Source organism: Stylophora pistillata, chromosome 3, assembly GCF_964205215.1.
Source record: "Stylophora pistillata chromosome 3, jaStyPist1.2, whole genome shotgun sequence".
Taxonomy (NCBI): domain Eukaryota; kingdom Metazoa; phylum Cnidaria; class Anthozoa; order Scleractinia; family Pocilloporidae; genus Stylophora; species Stylophora pistillata.
The window spans coordinates 1,155,789-1,176,316 of NC_142521.1; the positions used below are offsets into that span (position 1 = coordinate 1,155,789).

The 20,528-nt window shown below is 39.1% G+C and overlaps 4 protein-coding genes and 1 pseudogene across 4 annotated transcripts in view; 3 read left to right on the forward strand and 2 right to left on the reverse strand.

Moving 5' to 3' along the window:
* Window positions 1–11,523, reverse strand: part of LOC111329513 (uncharacterized) — a 30,859-nt gene extending 19,336 nt beyond the window's left edge. Inside the window, exon 1 of the mRNA XM_088752481.1 lies at window positions 11,433–11,523. The gene's annotated coding sequence lies outside the window, so the exon portion shown is untranslated. The remainder of the gene's footprint in view (window positions 1–11,432) is intronic.
* Window positions 1,465–2,861, reverse strand: LOC111329561 (melatonin receptor type 1B-A-like; annotated as a pseudogene).
* Window positions 9,625–11,305, forward strand: LOC111329560 (melatonin receptor type 1B-like). Its single transcript, XM_022934291.2, has one exon. The coding sequence runs from the start codon at window positions 9,725–9,727 to the stop codon at window positions 10,772–10,774; it is 1,050 nt and encodes a 349-aa protein (XP_022790026.2). The 5' UTR covers window positions 9,625–9,724; the 3' UTR covers window positions 10,775–11,305.
* A 2,243-nt stretch (window positions 11,524–13,766) lies between the features above and the next one.
* On the forward strand, window positions 13,767–17,728 carry LOC111329559 (alpha-1A adrenergic receptor). Its single transcript, XM_088752628.1, is given in 2 exon segments — window positions 13,767–14,541; window positions 14,543–17,728. Coding segments are annotated over 2 exon segments (990 nt in total). The 5' UTR covers window positions 13,767–13,998; the 3' UTR covers window positions 14,990–17,728.
* A 474-nt stretch (window positions 17,729–18,202) lies between these two features.
* On the forward strand, window positions 18,203–20,419 carry LOC111329522 (adenosine receptor A2b-like). The gene is made up of 2 exons (XM_022934247.2): window positions 18,203–18,469; window positions 19,120–20,419. Exon 2 carries the CDS (start codon window positions 19,224–19,226, stop codon window positions 20,262–20,264), a length of 1,041 nt encoding a protein of 346 aa, XP_022789982.2. The 5' UTR covers window positions 18,203–18,469; window positions 19,120–19,223; the 3' UTR covers window positions 20,265–20,419.
* Window positions 20,420–20,528: the final 109 nt, after the last annotated feature.

The window sequence follows — 20,528 nt, forward strand, 5'->3', positions numbered from 1 at the left end:
CGCTGGCACAGTGTTGCATCAGGTGTCTGGCCATGACATTGAATACTACAACGAGAACAAATTTTTTTGGTTTTTCGAAAACGTGACATTGTTATTTTGCAAAGTTTTAATTGACGCATAAATAGCACATATGCTTGGCGCCAAGAGATATCGCTGTAATTAAGCAGCCGAAGAAAAACTGCGGCAAAACACTCACCACTATTTTATTCTAGTTTAATAAGACAGTTAGGTGCCAGTGGAAGTTAAATACAAATGATATGCTCAGTGTTACCTTTACTAAATATTTCAAATCGCAACATTCTCTTGAGTGTCATAATGATATTTTTGGATCTTTTCAAAAACTTCCCTGTAGTATGAAAAGTTGGCTAATTTTAATTTGTGAGGATATTTTAAGACGGATACTTTCAGCTGAAAAGAAAATTGAACGCGGAAAAAATTGATACCTTGAGTCGAAAGTAAATAGGGTTGGGGTAGGCTTTCGTTTGATTTTTTTTGTTTTGCCGGCACTCTTTGAGCGCTGAAAATTACTCTTTAAGGTGTGAAGGTGTTTATGAAATCAACAATATGCATTTGATATGTTGCTCCATCTCAGCAAGTAAAAAAAATTTAAGAAACCTACTGTGTACTTTGCTGTTTTTGTTCTACTACTCGAATAGAAACATCGTGGGCATTGGTTTCCAGTAGAAATTTCAGCCCCCACAAACAGTTCACATTTGCACCAATTAAGAATAAAACATCACAGATGCACAAAACGATACTCCCTCAAGTTTTTCTACGCGGTATTCGCGACAATTTCAAAATCGAAATGTATACTACAAGCATGACTTCTTCGTATAAAATAATGGACAGTTGTTTGGACATAGCTTTGTCTCGAACATTTTGAAATTTAGAAATTGTTAATATGCAGCGTGCAACCATCAAGTTATGGATGTGCTTGGGATGTTGCTAAGCACGAAATAAACGAGAGAAACGCACGAGGCGTAAGCTAAGTGAGATTCTAGCTTTTTGAGAGCTTGGCAAACCTGCAAAGTGCATCCACAACTCGACGGTTGCACGCTGGACGCTAATCATTTAGTTTTCAACATTGCCGGAGATTTTCGAACATTTTTCGTTTCGTTTTAAAAAAAAAGCATAAAAAACTGATGTCAGCTTACAACTCACGGGTTAACAGATCGAATGTATTAGCCAATCATATTGCGCGCTTTTTTAAAGCCATTCCACAATGTTTACAATGCATGTTTCAGTATCAGCACTAGTACAGTGTAAGTGTGAATGGTTCATTAGATCAGTTATCGTTTATTTGATGTTACTTTACCACATAAATAACCGTAATAATTCCAGAGCCTATACTTCCCAGCTATGTGCCATCCAAACATTTGCGAAAGACGCTCCTGGAGAACATATATGCAAAATATTAAGGCCTCCTGATGAGTTAACTCCAGCAAAGCGTAATTTTAACCGTATGAAAATTTAGAGACACCAGGCTTATCTATTTCTTTATTTTAAAGAAGGGCTAGAACACATCAGGAAATACAATTTCAAAAACTCTGAAGATCAATGTAAACGAATTATGACACTGTGCACTAGTAGAAGTCATAACCTATTAAGTCGTATCTTAAAAAAATGTTTTTAATGACTTTTTAATCTTAAAGCGATAAAATAAATCCCAAAATTCCTTTCTTAGAGCCCTGTCTGTAGCGCCGTAAATAAAAGAATTATTGGCGGAGGTGAGGCAAAGAAAATAAGTAAAAACCAATTCCCCTTGACAAGGGAAGCGTGGATTTGTCATATTAAAGCTAAGTTGGTCACAGATGACCAATGGGATCCAACATGTGACATACCCGAGTAAAACCACAAAAACTGTTTTTGTGATTTTTACTTCTTTAAGTTTTGAAGCGATTGAGCTTCATGGCGCATGACTGTTGTCTTGGCGGGAAGAGATAGCAACTTGAAACATATTACTTCTTATCACTTTGAATATTCGGTAATAACTCAGGGAAATTACGATCATAGGGATCGCGACGTTGATAATCAAAAACAATGTTCCAATCATCTGGTCCGTGTTGAATGAAAGTCGTGAAGCACATTGCTCTTCTAGGGTCGAGTGTTATTCTTACGAATCCTGGGCAGTGAAGGATAGATGTCAGACTTAGAATAATCGTTCCTTCCACCAAAATCATTATCTTAGTCGCTGTTCGGTTAAACTTGAAATTTTGCCATACAGGTCTTGATGAGCGACACAGATAAAACGATTGACCGCAGTTAAAGCCATTATGTGTAATGAAAATCCTGTCAAGGCGGGAGCAATGATCCCTTGAACCTGACAAGGAAAGTTTTTAACATCTACTGGGTTTACCTCTACGATCCATTTTCCTTTGACAAGGACAATGGTTGCTACTGTGAGCGGAAGGCAAGCTGTTAGCATATCTGCTGCTGCTAGCGTAAGAATCAATAGATTTGCGGCGGTGCGCAGGGTGGGATTCCGAGTCATAATTAGACACACGAGAAAGTTTCCTCCAAATGCGATCGTGGTGATTAGTAACATGATCCCTGACTCAACAGCAACAAGATATTTTGGTCTGGATGAGAGTTCCTTGAAATATTTGGGTGCCAACCACCAGTATGTGTCGTATAAAATGTACGAGTTTACCGAGTAATTATCAGCTCTTTCCATATTGATCAGGTTTTCTCGACGGATAAAACCTTTTTCTTAAAGTGACTCCGGAAGAACCTTGTGCTTCGGACACAAATAATATAACAAACCTTCCAGTCGAAGTCGAGATAAATCAGCCTTCTTTTCCTGTAATAAGATGCGATTGAACAAGTTTTAATTAAATTAACAAGCCTACGACACATGAATGACAAGCTGTTCATTTTCTTTCACTTCCACTGCACCATCTGTCTCTCAAACAGGTCAGTTGGTACCTTTAATAATCTTTGTTTTTGCATCTTTGTTTCATGATTGCTAACCGCAATACTCTTAAGTCAAATAATAGGTTTTTATTGGAGATGCTCATACTTTAGAAAAATCTGTTATATGTAAAATTACAAATATCCATACCAACTTTTTTTAAAGGTGCATGGAGTTTATTTTTTTCCTCGTGATGTGATAAATATTATCTCTCGCCGATAGAATAAAACTTTCATGTCTCCTCAGGCATTTTGCGGAGCGTTAAAGAATAAACAGACAAACTGCATGAGAGATAGCTGAGTTGTCTCTGTTCCAACTTAACTTAAGCAGTAATTGCTTTTCACTGAAATTCAAGAACAAGTCTTTGTTATTAAAATGAATAACATAGTGTAGTAGCCAAATTTGTTTGCCTTCCCGACTTAAATTAAATTTTCACTTACCAAATTTTAAGTCATCTATTAAAAGTCTGATCTGGATTATCTTAAACTTTAAAATGCTGTAAAAAGGATATTTAATTTTTATTTAACTTAAAAAAACCAAAGTTCTTCGAAAGTGAAGACCATCACCTGAAATGCACGGGAAGGTTCTTAGACGACAGTACAATAAAAATTTAATTAGAATGTTATTATTGCAACAAATCTTGACTTCTCGGGCAAAAGGGAATCTGTAATTGAAAAAACTTCACGATTTGAATCCAAAAGGTTAGCTACAACTAGGATACCTACCAAAAGGGTACCTACTAAAGTTGTACTTACCACACGGATAGCTACCACAAGGGCCGGGTACCCAGCAGTAGTTAACAATTGGTTCATGCTTTAGCGTGCACTATCGAGTTATGGAGCACGCGGGAAGTTTGGAGAGCACGAAAGAAGCGTAAGAGTTGCCCGAGGCGATAGCCGAGGGCAACTCTAGCTTCTTGAGTGCTCTCCAAACTTCCCACGTGCTCCATAACTCGATAGTGCACAGCTGAAAGCATGAACCAATTGTTTTAGAACATAGCCGGTGGAATTGTGCATCAAATGCGACGCGAAAAACGGACAACAATATCAGTTGAAGCGAATCGTGACGGCGCTGATGCCGAGTCTCCTTTTCCTTTGTTTTTCTCTTTTTCTGCCTCATTTAAGAACTCTAGCCCATTGGAAAAGGTCGAAACATTGTCTTCGTTTTCGGACTAGCAGGCCGAGTTTCTGTTTGTATCCATTATTGTCGCGAAATGTATTATTTTTCCCCGCACTAGCAATGGCCGCTCGCGCGAAAAAAAAATTTCTGGCAAAGTCGGATTTGCTGACGCTATCAGCGTGCACTATCGGGATTTTGAGCACGCTTACGTATAATGAATTTGATTGCGCGACTCTGCTAGCTATGTTCTAATAACTCTTAGAGCCTGATATAAAATTCTTTTAATTTAGAAAGTTCACTGAGCTTGTCTACTCTTTAACTCAGCACAAAAATAGCACCGCTCAACCTCGTTCCCAGAGTTTCTCATATTCTCTACCCATAGAGCGAGAGAAGAGAGACCCAGCTCTAAGCTGGTCACATGTCTTCTAGATATTAGCAGATAACAAATTAGCGGTTTGAGCGGAGGGGCAGATAAGTGGGAATTTCAGTCTCCACTAGCGAGCGTAGCTTGTCGGCAATTAAAACAGTCTACGCGTGAAGCGCTTCGAACCGAATAATGTTAACTGGGAATATGTGTTCAGCACACGCCCGAAAAGATCATTTAATCTTCCACTACCGTAAATATCAGTTGTTGCAGGCTTTCTAAATCAGTTGGAGACGTATCTTGCTCAAAAAACATTTATTAAAACGAAATCGCGCATTGCTCGCCGCTGTTGAGGACATCTATGGCCGGCCGTTCAGATAAGATAAATTTTTGCCATATCTATCATGTAGGCCTTCCGAAAGGCGCTGGAAATTTTTTATTACCTTCAAAACGGTGATCAGTGAAAGTCAGTGTTTTCGAAACAGTGAAGCAATGTACAGAAACATCACCATCTGTGCCACGCACCTTGGCTAAGAGTGCAAGGGAATCTGAGAGTAGAAGCCGTTGCGGTCTCAGTTTCGTTACAGTACCAACACAAATGCAGTCTTTGCCGAGAAAAGAGGTAAACAACTGTATGTTCGATAGTTTTTTGCCAGATTTGTATTTAGTTACGTCTAGAGATACCTCTTTGCCGCCTCTGAGTTGCGAGTATTTTTACGAAAGGTGACAAATTTCTTTCAGGATGAGCTACCTTTGATCATACTAACTATGCTTTGATTAACCCAGCCGCTGTCGGAGATACTTGGGAAGACGAATTCCAAAACCAGGAAAATTCGTACATAGGTTTTTTTTTTTTTTTTTGTGCTCGTTTAACCGGTCATTCTTTTTCTATTACCTATTTCCTTCAGAAGAGGAAAAATATGCGCACGCGATAGCGTGTGCTTGCTCGCTTCCTTTCCTTTGTTTACATAATTTGACGTGCCAGTGTTCATTTCATCACAAATAAACCTACGTCTGCCGGTGCTCCATCTTATTTGATCTTTACTAAAGGCGTTCAAAGGCGAAACAACAATAACAACAGGACGAAATGGCAAGGAAGGTACAGGTTGTTGACTGCTTAACTTCTCGAAGAGTGAAGAAGGAAGATGAAGCATCAAAGAGTTCCCGTATCCCGTCTGTAAAACGGCTACAACATCTCTGCCCGAATATATCACCTCTAAACACTTGACTTGTTTAGGTTTTAAACTGAGGTTAAAATAACCACTCCGAGATATAGCGACTTGAAAGCTGCTATGAAACATAACGACCTGAACAACGATAGTGTCGATTTGAAGATGACAAAGGAAATGAGGCAAATAACGTGGAAACAAACGACTCGTCCCTATGAAATTTTATTGCTCTGTAAACACGTGACAAGTCTAAACCTGGGTCTCTCTTCTCTCGCTCCAGAAGGCGGGAAGATGAGATATCCAGGGAACGAGGTTCTGCTCCGCTCTCATTCTACTAAAAAAAGCATGATGATTTGCAGTGATAATCATCCCAGAAAAAAGGGTTACCAAGTGCAATCTATATGGCCCGGCCATGGCACCAGTTTTTAATCGTAACATGTAACTTGATAAACCTTTAAATTATCTTTGAGTCTGACTGGACAGGTTCTTCATTCATATTTCAGTGTTAACGTTTCCTTTCCTTTCGCCGGCGCAGGTCCACTAATGTATAGGTCCACTATATAGTTTCAGTGAAGTGACACTGCCTGGCCGAGCAAAACTATAGATAATGGCTGACCAAACCTTATCATGGAATCAACTACCCTCATTTATGATACCGAATCTCGCTAAATCTAAGGTGACTTTGGTGTCTATGTAAAAAATATTTACCTCACGATTATGTTTGCATCGCTCCACCAAAGTAGAGCACTCACTATGGTGTAAAAAAAATCTACGCAGGCTTTTTAAAATTTTTTTCAAAACCCGCTCACTCTCATCGCCAAGAACGGTAGATAGAAACAGGGATGCAAGAGTAATCCGGGCCGGTCAGGTTAGCGAACAAAGGTTAGCGAACAAAGGTTAGCGAACAAAGGTTAGCGAACAAAGGTTAGCGAACAGGTTAGCGAACAAAGAAAGAGAAATTATGCAATCTCATTTTCTTTTTCTTTTTTTTTTTTACTTTGTATCAGTGATTACCCACAACAATATTCTCCCACAGAGAAATTATGGCTAGAGAAAGCCTGAACATAAACTTTTTCCGAAGCGACACAATGTTTTTAATAATATGAGCTCGAATTGATATTCCCCTAATTTGCATACGTCTGTTGACATATTGCTCAACTCAAATTGGCTTTTAGGAATAATTTTAACGTAAAAATAAAGATGTCATTCAGCTGTTTTTTAGTTGATTATTCTCGAACGCCGGCTAGGGCTATTAATCTTTATTAAAAACTAGCTCATTGGATAATGCAATTCAAGACTTTTTATTGGCTTAGTCATTATGGTATATCAGCCAATATACCATGATCTACAAATATGGTAAGCGTAAGTGTCAGCTAAAATTAAAAGGGAGCTAAAAATTTAATAAAACTTAATAATTTAATTTAACGTTTTTAATAAAACAATTATTCCACTCGCGCTTGTTGGATATGAGATGACTGAAGCCAACTCGGCGCTACGCGCCTCGTTAGCTATCTATCATCTCATATCCAACACGCGCTCGTGGAATAATTGTTAAATAGACTCTCTTTTTCCAAGATCACATGCGATCGGTCCGGTTTAAAAAGAGGCGGTATTCAAACGAAATTGACATCAACTGAAGAGCTTCTCCGGAGTTGAGAAATTAGAATAGACATAAGAATCGACCAATTGAGGATGAGTTGGACCAACTGTAAGCCGAGTGCATCAGACGAGGAGCCACCGGACATCATCATCAAAAAAATAGTTATTGTCATCCTTGTGATCTTAATAATCGCTATCACTTTCGGCAACTCGCTTCTGTTCATGGCTTTTCACAAATTTTCAAGTCTGAGAATTGCGTCCAACAGCATTCTGATGAGTTTTTGTGCAGCCGACACTTTAACAGTGGTTATTTTTGCCTTGGACATCTCCCTTTTGGCTCATAAACCAAAAGGAACAAATCCTGATTGTGATGCTCGTAGTCTCATGTGTACATTTAGTGGAGTTTCAACCATTCTACTTATTTCAGTGATTAACGTGCATCTCGCTGTTATCAGCGTCGAACGCTTCATCGCCGTGAAGTGTCGAACGCTTCATCGCCGTGAAGTTTGCCTTGAGATATCAAAGCATTGTAACTACCCGCCACACAATGGTCACCTCCCTCGTTGTCTGGCTCTGGGCTATTGCTGTTGCGGTTGTATTACCACACTCCGCATTAGACGGCAAGATTTTCAAAGAGCTTTACCATTCTCTGCATCCATGTTCCCCATGCTCACGAGAAAAGCGGAAACCAATGCCTTCTGCAGCCTTGGGATATGTCATCCTCTGGTGTCGGGAAATTTCCGACAATTCTTTATCCTTTTTAGATATCAAAGTTTCAATTGAAGGCAACGGTTTATCCACTAGTGTGTATTACAAACCCGCAGACTCACATAGTTACTTGTTGTATTCATCTTCGCATCCATCTCATGTTAAGAATTCCATCCCCTTTTCTCCTTTTCTAAGACTTCGTCGTTTATATAGTGATGACTCTGATTTTCCCACAAATCAGAGTCAATGGGCCAGGTTTTCGAAAACCGTGGTTACCCTGTTTCTGTTGCTCAAGCGGGTCACCACCGCGCCCAACTTATTGATCGACAGTCAGCACTACAGACGTCACAGAATGAAACTTCCGACCGCATTCCATTCACTCTCGCGTTTCACCCTCACAACCACTCAGTTAAATCCATTATTCTTAAAAACTTCAAATTACTTCAAAACGATCCAGAGACTGGCAATATCTTTTCGCAACCTCCACTTAGTTCATTCAAACGCGCAAAAACATAGGAAATTTTTTGGTCAGCATTTCATTCCAAAGTAATGACCAACCCGACACTTTTAAATGCGCTCGCGCACGATGCAAAACTTGTCCGTTCATTCACAACGCTCAGAAATTATCGGCACCGAAGCGATCCATTAAGATCACCGATCACTTCAAGTGCACCACCGCCAATGTTATCTATTGCATAACTTGCACTTATTGCAAAAAGTTATACATCGGAAAAACAGGAAGACGACTAGGTGACCGATTCCGAGAACACCTTCGTGACGTGGAAAGGAATGAAAAGGACGCATCTAAACCAGTCGCTAGACACTTTAATTTACCTGATCATTCTAAACAACATATGGCAGTCTGCGGTCTTTCCTTACATTTAGCTAACACGGAAAGCCGCAAAACTCTTGAACAAAAGTGAATCTTTCAAATCGGCACTCTTAATCCCACAGGTATCAACGAACGCTTTTCATTCCACTAATTTATTCGTGTTTTTTTCGTTGCTATGTTCCCACCAATGGTGTAGCTCCCCTTTCTGCATATAAAAGCACATACAACCCACGATTCCTCCATTCGCTCTGACGAATATAACATAACATAACATAAACTTTATTTCATCTCGAATTTTAGAGTAGCTTGTTGGAGCAAAAATCTTCGAGAAAAAATAAAATGGAGACTATCTATATGACGAAGGGCTAACGCTCGAAACGCCAGTTTTTTTATTCGTTACGGTGGCCAATTTACAATTTCAACTTAGGTGATATAACCAATTATCTTGTTACCCCCACCGACGCAACACCACAGTTTCTTTGGAAACTTTCAGCCTTCATTCATTTATCTCTCATGCAGTTTGCCTCTTTATTCTTTAACGCTCTGCAAGAGGGCTGAGGAGACATGAGAGTTTTATTCTATCGGCGAGAGATAATATTTATCACATAACGAGGAAAAAAATAAACTCCATGCACCTTTAAAAAAGTTGGTATGGATATTTGTAATTTTAAATATAACAGATTTTTCTAGGGTATGAGTATCTCGAATAAAAACTTATAATTTGACTTAAGAATATTGCGGTGAGCAATTATAAAACAAAGATGCGAAAAGAAAGATAATTAAAGGTAAGCAAACTGACCTTTTTCAGAGACAGATGGTTCAGTGGAAGTGAAAGAAATAAACAGCTTGCCATTCATGTGTCAAGCTTCTTAATTTAATTAAAACTTGTTCAATCGCATCTTATTACTGGGTAAAAGGCAGATTTATCTCGACTTCGACTAGATGGTTTGCGGTATTTTTTGTGTCCGAAGTACAAGATTCGTAAATTTAAGAAAAAGACTTTATCAGTCGAAAAAAGCCTGATGAACATGAAAAGAGCTGATAATTACTCAGTAAACTCGGACATCCTATACGACACATATTGGTGGTTGGCACCCAAATATTTCAAGGAACTCTCATCCAGACCAAAGTATCTTGTGGCTGTTGAGTCAGGGATCATGTTACTAATCACCACGATCGCATTTGGAGGAAACTTTATCGTGTGTCTGACTATGACCCGGAATCCTACCCTTCGCACCGCCACAAATCTACTGATTCTTACGCTAGCAGCGGCAGATATGCTAACGGCTTGTCTTCCCCTCACAGTAGCAACTATTGTCCTTATCAAAGGAAAATGGATCGTAGAGGTAAACCCAGTAGATGTTAAAAACTTTCCTTGTCAGGTTCAAGGGATCATTGCTCCCGCCTTGACAGGATTTTCATTACACATAATGGCTTTAACTGCCATCAATCGTTTTATCTGTGTCGCTCATCAAGACCTGTATGGCAAAATTTTCAGCCGAAGAGCAACTAAGATAATGATTTCTGTGAAAGGAACGATTATCCTAATTCTGACATCTATTCCTTATCCCACGGGATTTGCAATAATAACACTCGACCCTAGAAGAGCAATGTGCTTCACGACTTTCATTCAACAAAGCACGGCCCAGATGATTGGAACATTGTTTTTGGTTATCAATGTCGCGATCCCTATGATCGTAATTTCCTTAAGTTATTACCGAGTATTCAAAGTGATAAGAAGTAATATGTTTCAAGTTGCCATCTCTTCCCGCCAAGACAACAGTCATGCGCGATCACGCTCAATCACCTCAAAAATTAAAGAAGTAAAAATCACAAAAACAGTTTTTGCTGTTTTACTCGGGTATGTCACATGTTGGATCCCAGTGGTCATCTGTGACCAGCTAAGTTTTAATATGACTAATCCACGCTTCCCTCGTCAAGGAGAATTGGTTTTTACTTATTTTCTTTGTCTCAGTTCAGCAATAAATCCTTTTATCTACGGCGCTACAAACAGGGCTCTAAGAAAGGAGTTTTTCGATTTCTTTTATCGCCGTAAGACTGAAAAGTCATAAAAACATTCACTTCGTAGGTTATGCCGTGTTATAAAACATGGAACTCACGAATATTAGTGACTAATGCTCGTGAGTTGCATGTTCTATAACACGGCACATTGTTGTAGTTCGCTTACATTGGTCGTTAAATTCTTTAAAATTGTAGTTCCTGCTGTCTTCAAGCTCTTCTTTAAAATGATATAACCAATTGCATGAGAGATAGCTCAGTTGTCTCTGTTCCAACTTAACTTAAGCAGTAATTGCTTTTCACTGAAATTCAAGAACAAGTCTTTGTTATTAAAATGAATAACATAGTGTAGTAGCCAAATTTGTTTGCCTTCCCGACTTAAATTGAATTTTCACTTACCAAATTTTAAGTCATCTATTAAAAGTCTGAGCTGCATTACCTTAAACTTTAGAATGCTGTAAAAGGGATATTTAATTTTTATTTAACTTAAAAAAACCAAAGTTCTTCGAAAGTGAAGACCATCACCTGAAATGCACGGGAAGGTTCTTAGACGACAGTACAATAAAAATTTAATTAGAATGTTATTGCAACAAATCTTGACTTCTCGGGCAAAAGGGAATCTGTAATTGAAAAAACTTCACGATTTGAATCCAAAAGGTTAGCTACAACTAGAATACCTACCAAAAGGGTAGCTACTAAAATGGTACTTACCACACGGATAGCTACCACAAGGGCCGGGTACCCAGCACTAGTAACTTTTAGAGCCTGATATAAATTTTTTTAATTTAAAAAGTTCACTGAGCTTGTCTACTCTTTAAATCAGCGCAAAAATAACACTGCTCAACCTCGTTGCCAGGGTTTCTCACATTTTCTACCCCTTAGAGTGAGAGAAGAGAGACCCTGCTCTAAGCTGGTCACATGTCTTCTAGATATTAGCAGATAACAAATTAGCAGTTTGAACGGAGGGGCAGATAAGTGGGAATCTCAGTCTCCACTAGCGAGCGTAGCTTGTCGGCAATTAAAACAGTCTACGCGTGAAGCGCTTCGAACCGATTGATGTTAACTGGGAATATGTGTTAAGCACACGCCCAAAACAGTGACCAGTGAAAGTCAGAGTTTTCCAAACAGTGAAGCAATGTACAGAAATATCACCATCTGTACCACGCACCATGGCTAAGAGTGCAAGGGAATCTGAGAGTAGAAGCCGTTGCTTTCTAAGTCTCGTTACAGTACCAACACAAATGCAGTCTTTGCCGAGAAAAGAGGTAAAAAATTGTGTGTTCGATAGTTTTTTGCCAGATTTGTATTTAGTTACGTCTCCAGATACCTCTTTGCCGCTTCTGAGTTGGGAGTGTTTTTACGAAAGGTGACAAATTTCTTTCAGGATGAGCTACCTTTGATCATAGTTAATAGAGGGGACTTTGATCATACTTACTATGCTTTGATTGACCCAGCCGCTGTCGGAGATACTTGGGAAGACGAATTCCAAAACCAGGAAAATTTTTACTTCCGTTTATTTTATAATTTTTTTTTTGTGCTCGTTTAACCGATCTCTATTTTTCTATTACCTATTTCCTTCAGAAGAGGAAAAATATGCGCACGCGATAACGCGTGCTTGCTCGCTTGCTTTCCTTTGTTTACATAATTTGACGTGCCAGTGTTCATTTCATCACAAATAAACCAACGACTGTCGGTGCTCCATCTTATTTGATCTTTACTAAAGGCGTTCAAAGGCGAAACAACAATAACAACAGGACGAAATGGCAAGGAAGGTACAGGTTGTTGACTACTTAACTCCTCGAAGAGTGAAGAAGGAAGATGAAACATCAAAGAGTTCCCGTATCCCGTCGGTAAAACGGCTAAAACATCTCTGCAGCTCATCTCTGCCCGAATATATCACCTCTAAACACTTGACTTGTTTAGGTTTTAAACTAAGGTAACAATAACCACTCCGAGATATAGCGACTTGAAAGCTGCTATGAAACATAACGACCTGAACAACGATAGTGTCGATTTGAAGATGACAAAGGAAATGAGGCAAATAACGTGCAAACAAACGACTCGTCACTATGAAATTTTATTGCTCTATAAACACGTGACCAGCCTAAACCAGGGTCTCTCTTCTCTCACTCCAGGGGGCGGGAAGATGAGAGATCCTGGGAACGAGGTTCAGCGCTGCTCCCATTCTACAAACACTTTGTTCGTTCTCCTGCTACCCTTTATATCGTCTTGTACTTCAAACATTTGATAACTGCTAGTTTAGAACAAAGCATGACCATTTGTAGTGATAATCATCCCAGAAAAAAGGATTACCAAGCGCAATCTATATGGGCCGGCCATGGCACCGGTTTTGAATCGTAGCATGTAAAATATAAACCTCTAAATTATCTTTGAGTCTGACTGGACAGGTTCTTCATTCATATTTCAGTCTTAAAGTTTCCTTTCCTTTTGCCGGCGCAAGTCCAACGGAGGTATAGGTCCACTTTATAGTCTCAGTGAAGTGACACTGCCTGGCCGAGCAAAACTATCGATAATAGCTAACTAAACCTTATCATGGAATCAACTACCCTCATTTATGATAATAATTTTAGCAGGGAATTATCGAATCTCGCCAAATCTAAGGTGTCTTTACTGTCTATGTAAAAAATATTTACTTGACGATTATGTTTGCATCGCTCCACCCTAGTAGAGCACTCACTATGGTGTAACAAAATCTACGCAGGCTTTTTTTTTTTAATTTTTTCAAAACCCGCTCGCTCTCATCGCCAAGAAAGGTAAATAGAAACAGAGATGCAAAAGTAATCCGGGCCGGTCAGGATAGCGAACAAAGAAAGAGAAGTTATGCAATCTCATTTTCTTTTTTTTTTTTTTCTTTTTTCACTTTGTATTAGTGATTACCCGCAACAATATTCTCTCACAGAGAAGTTACGGCAAGAGAAAGCCTGAACATAACATGTCGAAGCGACACAACGTTTTTAATAATATGAGCTCGAATTGATATTCCCCTAATTTGCATACGTCTGTTGACATATTGCTCAACTCAAATTGGCTTTTAGGAATAATTTGAACGAAAATATAAAGATGTCATTCAGCTGTTTTTTAGTTGATTATTCTCGAACGCTGGCTGGTGCTATTAATTTATAGACTCTCTTTTTCCAAGATCACATGCGATCGGTCCGGTTTATAAAGAGCCGGTATTCAAACAAAATTGACATCAACTGAAGAGCTTCTCCGGAGTTGAGAAATTAGAATAGACATAAGGATCGACCAATTGAGGATGAATTCAACCAACTGTAAGCCGAATGCACCAGGCGAGGAGCCACCGGACATTATCATCCCAAAAATATTTATTGTCATCCTTGTGATCTTAATAATCGCTATCACTTTCGGAAACTCGCTCCTGTTTATGGCTTTTCACAAATTTTCAAGTCTGAGAAGTGCGTCCAACAGCATTCTGATGAGTTTGTGTGCAGCTGACAGTTTAACAGTGGTTGTTTTTGCTTTGGACATCTCCCTTTTGGCTCACAAACCAAAAGGAACAAATCCTGATTCTGATGCTCGTAGTCTCATGTGTACATTTAGTGGAGTTTCAACCATTCTACTCATTTCAGTGATTACCGTGCATCTCGCTTTTATCAGCGTCGAACGCTTCATCGCCGTGAAGTTTGCATTGAGATATCAAAGCATTGTAACTACCCGCCGCACAATGCTCACCTCCCTCGTCGTCTGGCTCTGGGCTATTGCTGTTGCAGTTGTATTACCACACTCCGCATTAGACGGCAAGATTTTCAAAGAGCTTTACCATGCTCTGCATCCATCATTCCGCATGCTCTCGAGAAAAGCGGAAAACAATGCCTCCTGCAGCCTTGGGATATGTCATCTTCTGGGTGATTTCGGTTCTTGTCATACCAATACTGATCATTCTATGCTCGTACGGATACATCTACCTTATTTCTCGTAAGCACAGGCGGGAGATCGAAGATCAAGTAAACATTCAAGGAGCAGCCACCACATGGGAAGAAATGAAAGGCGCTCGTACCGTGGCCATTGTGGTGGGAGGGTGCCTCATCAGTTTTATCCCGTTGTTAGTCGTAACAAATCTTCGTTTCTTTGGTGGGTCATTTCACAAAACCCACGGGCGAAGAGTTACGAAGCACCTTGTTTTTGTCTTTGCACTCGGATTTAACGCTTGCCTCAACCCAATTATTTACGGTTGGAGGAATTCAAAATTTAGAAGGGCTTTCCTTACAATACTGAGATGTGCGTAGCAATTTTTTTATTCATTTTTCCGTGTACTTTGCTGAAAGGCAAGGATAAACCTTTGGAACAGACATCTCCTGGTTTTATTCGGTCCAAGGACTATTTTTACGTTTGCATACTTATTTTTGACAGATTTTCTTTGTACAGCACATTAATAAGAGTTCATGCGAGAACTCAGAACAAACTTTGCTGTTGTCAGGGAACCGGAATGTATCATATTACAACTTGTAACGTCGTGAAAGGCGATAAAAAATTTTTTACGTGTTTAAGTATAACAAAGTCTTTATAGATAAGAACTTGTAAAGTGCAATTGGATTACGTTCAAATAGCTTTTAAAACTCTTATTTTATATTTCATAATCAATGTTGGAGGGCCAATGGGGTTTGCGGTTTAACGGTTTTGGCTATCTCTTAGATCGGTTTTTCGGTTTTTGTGCTAAAAAACCTCGGTTTTTCGGTTTTATTGTACATTGCGTTTTGCGGATTTTCCGTTTTCAACATTTGGTTTTCGGTTTTCGTCAAAATTTTGACGGGTATTCAGATTTGGTATCCAATGTGCGTTACAGGTTTTTCATATTCGGGTTCCGGTTTCTCTTCGATTTGAACAGCAGTTATACGCCTCTGCTGATCTCGAATAGCCGCGAAACCTATGTTGCTCCACTTGTAACCACAGTCATGATCAGATCGATTAGGATTTTGACAACTGAGATGCGCAAATTTATCGGTTTAGACGATTTTACCTGCGGTTCTCGGTTTTGATCGAATTTTTTTGCGGTTCTGCGGTTTCTAATAGGCCTCAATGCCCCCCTCATATAGTCCTCTTGGTGAACCAGTAGAATTCACTTTTTGTAATTAGTAATATGTGCTTGGAGGATCGCTCGCGTCTAACTAAATCATGTTCCCGTTGGCGTACCAGTTAAATCATGAGGAATAAAAAATCCAATGTACGTTTAATTCTCTTTTATGCAAATTGGCAAGGTGTGATGCGCAAACTGCATTGGCAATCGATTTATAAAATTAATACTGACATTGTGAAACGATTTTCTTCGACTTAATATATTTTCTGTACAATTGATTGTGTTGGTTGCTGTGTTTTAAAAATGTATGAGGCTCACTTAATAAACTTTGCCTAACATGTTATTGAATGGAGTGCCCTCATGAGTAACCTTTTTTGCCTTTACAGCGGAAAAACGAAATAGCTCTTATCGGAGATGTACACGCCATTCCGGTAATCCAGCGGTATCTCGATGAGAGTAGGATTAAAACGAGGCTATGGGGTCGAGCTTTCCTAACTTTTCAAAGCATTACAAGAGAGACAGCTATGAACTTTGAAAATAAGAGAAAAAAACTGCCCGAATCCGCGTTTTTTTTCAGCGGAAGAGAAAGTTCAATTACTCAGTGGTAAATGTCCTCGACTTTTAACAAAAAAGAGGTTCAAAGAATGGCTTTCTTAACTTCCACACAAGGTTTGTCGATGTTGAGTATTTATCTGACCGAAGCCATTCAGCCGCCAATTGATGAGCAAATTTTACATGCCTCCTGACATCATTAAGACCCAACCTCTATCGGCATATTATGGCACTTCATGAACGGTTCATTTGTGGCGTAAACAACCGACTTTTACTAATTTTCAACCAAAGGTGTTAAGAAGAAATTAAAATGTAAACTGATGTCTTTTAGGATTTGAGGTCCTTTGATTAGTTTGGAGTTTAAAACGGAGCAGGTGAGGTGGTGCAGGACAAATGACCAGTATTAAACTGTTCGTCCGGGCCACAAACTAGTAATTTCCAATTTCAACCAGCATTCGATATAAAGAAGATCAATGAAAAAAGGTTGTGATTGTTATAGTGAATTATATGATAAGCTGGTCAGTTGACAGTTATTTAAATGTTTGCATGGATTCAAACACGAAAGTGACAGTCTTTTTTAATGTTTTCGTGAGTTTTAAATCATCATATAAAATGTATTATCCATTAATGAAAGTGACTGGATAAACACATCTGCTCGTTCGGCTATAGCGAAGCACGTCCGCAAAAATCATTCGTTATTTCGACGAAAGGCTGCCCTCAAAGGGTTTATTAATTCTTTGTTAACTTTCCAACTGAAAGCGATATCTAAGCCTGCATCAAAATATAAAAAAAGAAAAACATGTTAACAAAGGAGGCTAAAAAGCGATATCAACGGAGGCAGTCATTTGCATGTTTTTAGAGTTCTGTCCAATTTGAGATCACCACCTGCTTACGTTAAGAGTTCCTCTTTACTGTAGACGTTTAGTACACCTCTATCTGTTTCAAGATAAAACTGAACTAAAATCGTGTTACGAATCAACTTTCAACAACAACAATAAGAGCGGAGCTTATGTGGTCGTGACAGTACTTTAGGCAATTTACAGAGGGTCTCAATGTGGTGTTGGCTTTCACGGCCAACGGTTAGAATTTTGGCCAATTTACGGCTGACAGAGTATATCTTCCCCCTGCTGTCATCAGAATTCTTTAAACGATCAAATTTTTTGCGACTAGCGTTTAAAACTTGCCAATCTTTATGGCTTACGGCTAAATTTTTTGGCTGTTCAGTACAGCCAACGGTTAAACCACACTGAAACCCTCTTTACACGACACGGATGAAAACTTTATGTGTTTTTATAGTATTCTATTAAACTATCGGTCCATTTAATGACCTGCATGCAGTTTGACCACCAAATAACGCCAATAAGTGTAAACACTGAATAAAGAATAATTTTCTATCAAATGAATGCACAGCCATTTTAGAGAAGTGAGTTCTTTAACCCAATCTTTTTCGCCGCTTCTAACAATTGCATTTCCTCCCCAAAGAAACAAGGCCCCAAAAACATATCTAAATTCGAGATGAGTTTGAAAGTTTTGAAATTTGATCTTTAGTGAGTTTGGAAGTGGTCTGTTCAAATCCAGTGAGAATTTGCAGTAAATTATCCGTCTAAAGATGAACGCCTTGCCACAGGGGGAAGGATGGGGGAGGAATATCTGGTTGCCAATGACAACTACATTACCTTGAAAATTCGAAAATCGACAATGCAGAGCACAGTTTAATAATAACAGTTTCGATTATTTCAGCTGGGCCAATTGTAAATGAAAATATTTATTCTACATGTTAAAAGCAGGTAATTGTGGTTCACTTATAGCTTACTGAGTCACACACCACCAGTGCGTTATAAGCTACGAATTTTTCTCTAATGGGTTATCTCTGAGTGTTAGACATTTTTTTAGAGATTTGCCATCAAAGAGCTGCTCAGCTTATCTTTAATATTCCTATTGCAGTCGAATATGAAGTGTTCGCTATCAATTGGAACTTTGTCGCAAATTTAGAAAAAAAAACAATATTTTCCACACTGAGAATTTATTGCTTTTCTTACGTGTAAATTTGGAAAGCAGCTGTTTCAACTTAATTTTTAAAATTTTAATTCGAGTAGACAGGTCTTCCGCTACCAAGAAAAACAAGGAGCTATTTTCCCTGGTCAGTTTTATAATTTTTCTTTTTGTTTTGTTTGTGGGCAAAAATTTATGTATGAAATAGGACGAATCTTCATGGAGTCGACAAACTTTCCTTTGGAAGGCTGCTAATCATTGGGCTCTTCGTAGCGGCTGCAACTGATTCTCTTCGATCAGCGTGCAAAAATTTTATTTTTGTGAATTATAAGAGTTATGAAAATAACGAGAGGAAAATTATATTTTTGCAACCTTTGGAACCAAAAACTGAAATGCTTTCACGAGGTGAAAAGTAAATGTTACCGATGACGCGAATTTGAATGGTAATTCATCACAGTGACTGCTAATAACGCTTCGATTAGAAAAGTCATTGGCCTGACATATTAAGGATAACACTTTTCTTTACCTCTTCTTCTCGAAGTGAAGAGAAAGGAAAAGGAACCCTTCAGGTCGACTCCATGCAGTCGTACCCGTGCATGATTTTCACAATTAACGTAGATAATTTGCATCATTAAATTTTTTGTTTTGAAATGTAAATACTGTATTCACGTCATTCAATTCCCACGTCATAGCCATGTTTCATGTGAAATTGTTTCTCTATCTATACGTTAAATTAAAACTTGCTGCCTAAAGATCGTCGTAAAGGAGCATGACGACTGATATTTTATCTTCTAATAGCCCAATCTAGGAATGTTAACCAAGGACAGCAGAATGATGACCCTCTAAGATGGTTCTCACCATCTGCATCAAAAGGTGTCAATCCTGCAGACTGAGGCTGGCACATGATAACACCTATTTCTAATTTGATCTCCTTACTCGGCTCAAGGAAGAAGTTTATTTCGCGCAATAGCATTTTCCCCAAGACCATGCAACACCCGCCTCCACCGCCGGAAAACGAGAAAGGTCTACCGACTGAGATGAAAGCCTTGGTTGTTGCGGTATACGTTATTATCACAATTGTCACAATCTGTGGCAATACGATGGTGATTAGGGCGTTTCATAAATTTTCAAGTTTGCGAAATGCTTCTAATATTATATTGGTGAGTTTGTCAGTGGCTGGCATTTCAATGTTAGTGCCCTTCATATTACACATTGCTACCTTTTTAGTCGGTAAGAAAGTACTACCCCACCAACTGTGCGTTCCGGCATCGATAATCAACCTTACTCTTATCGGCATCGTCATTCTACACTTGACTTTAATCAGCGTTGAACGTTTCATCGCTGTTAAGTTCGCTATGACATATCACACAATTGTTACTAACCGCCGAACAATAATTGCTTCCACGCTGGCTTGGCTTTGGGGAATTTGTGCTTTAAATGTACTTCCCGAGGCATTTAGGGCGGCTGGTAAAGGAGGAGCGTTTAAAGATTACCACAAAGGCTTGACATCGTGCTTCCATCACCCTCACGCGCGCACCGAGCACTTTGTTACGCCGTACCTGTTTTTTCTGATGGTAACAATGTTAGTCGTACCCATCGTGATTATCATTGCATCATACGGTTACGTAGTCAGAATCGCCAGCAAACAGCGACAACAAATCAATGACATGAACCATAGAAACCTGGCGACGAGAATACACGAGATGAAAGCTGCTTATACAGTGGCCATCGTTGTGGGGACATGTCTCGTCAGTTTCATTCCGTTGGTAGTTGTCCTGTGCCTCAACTTCCTAACATCAACATCGATTGGACCGAAACAAATGTACCCAGTGTATGCAGTAGCCAGTTTAAATGCATGTTGGAATCCCATGATCTACTGCTGGAGAAATCAGAACTTCAGAAATAGTTTCAAAAGGCTTTTAAAGTGCAAACCGGAAGAATGAGAAGAAATTAGACTGGAGATAAAACAAAACAACTGAACATTTCAAATACTCTCCGTTAGCCTTTACCAGGCTCTCGTCTAGTAAGAGGTACGAAAAAGACAACGTGTATTTATAAATACAAATAAAATCGCCTTTGGTCGCTCCCACGCTCTCAATCATCTCCATGAACTGATCATTAACCCACGAGCGATTGACGATATAGGTCTCAGCGGATTTCATGATTAACACTTGAATGTCCTCGAAAATGAAATCGAAAATTCTAAG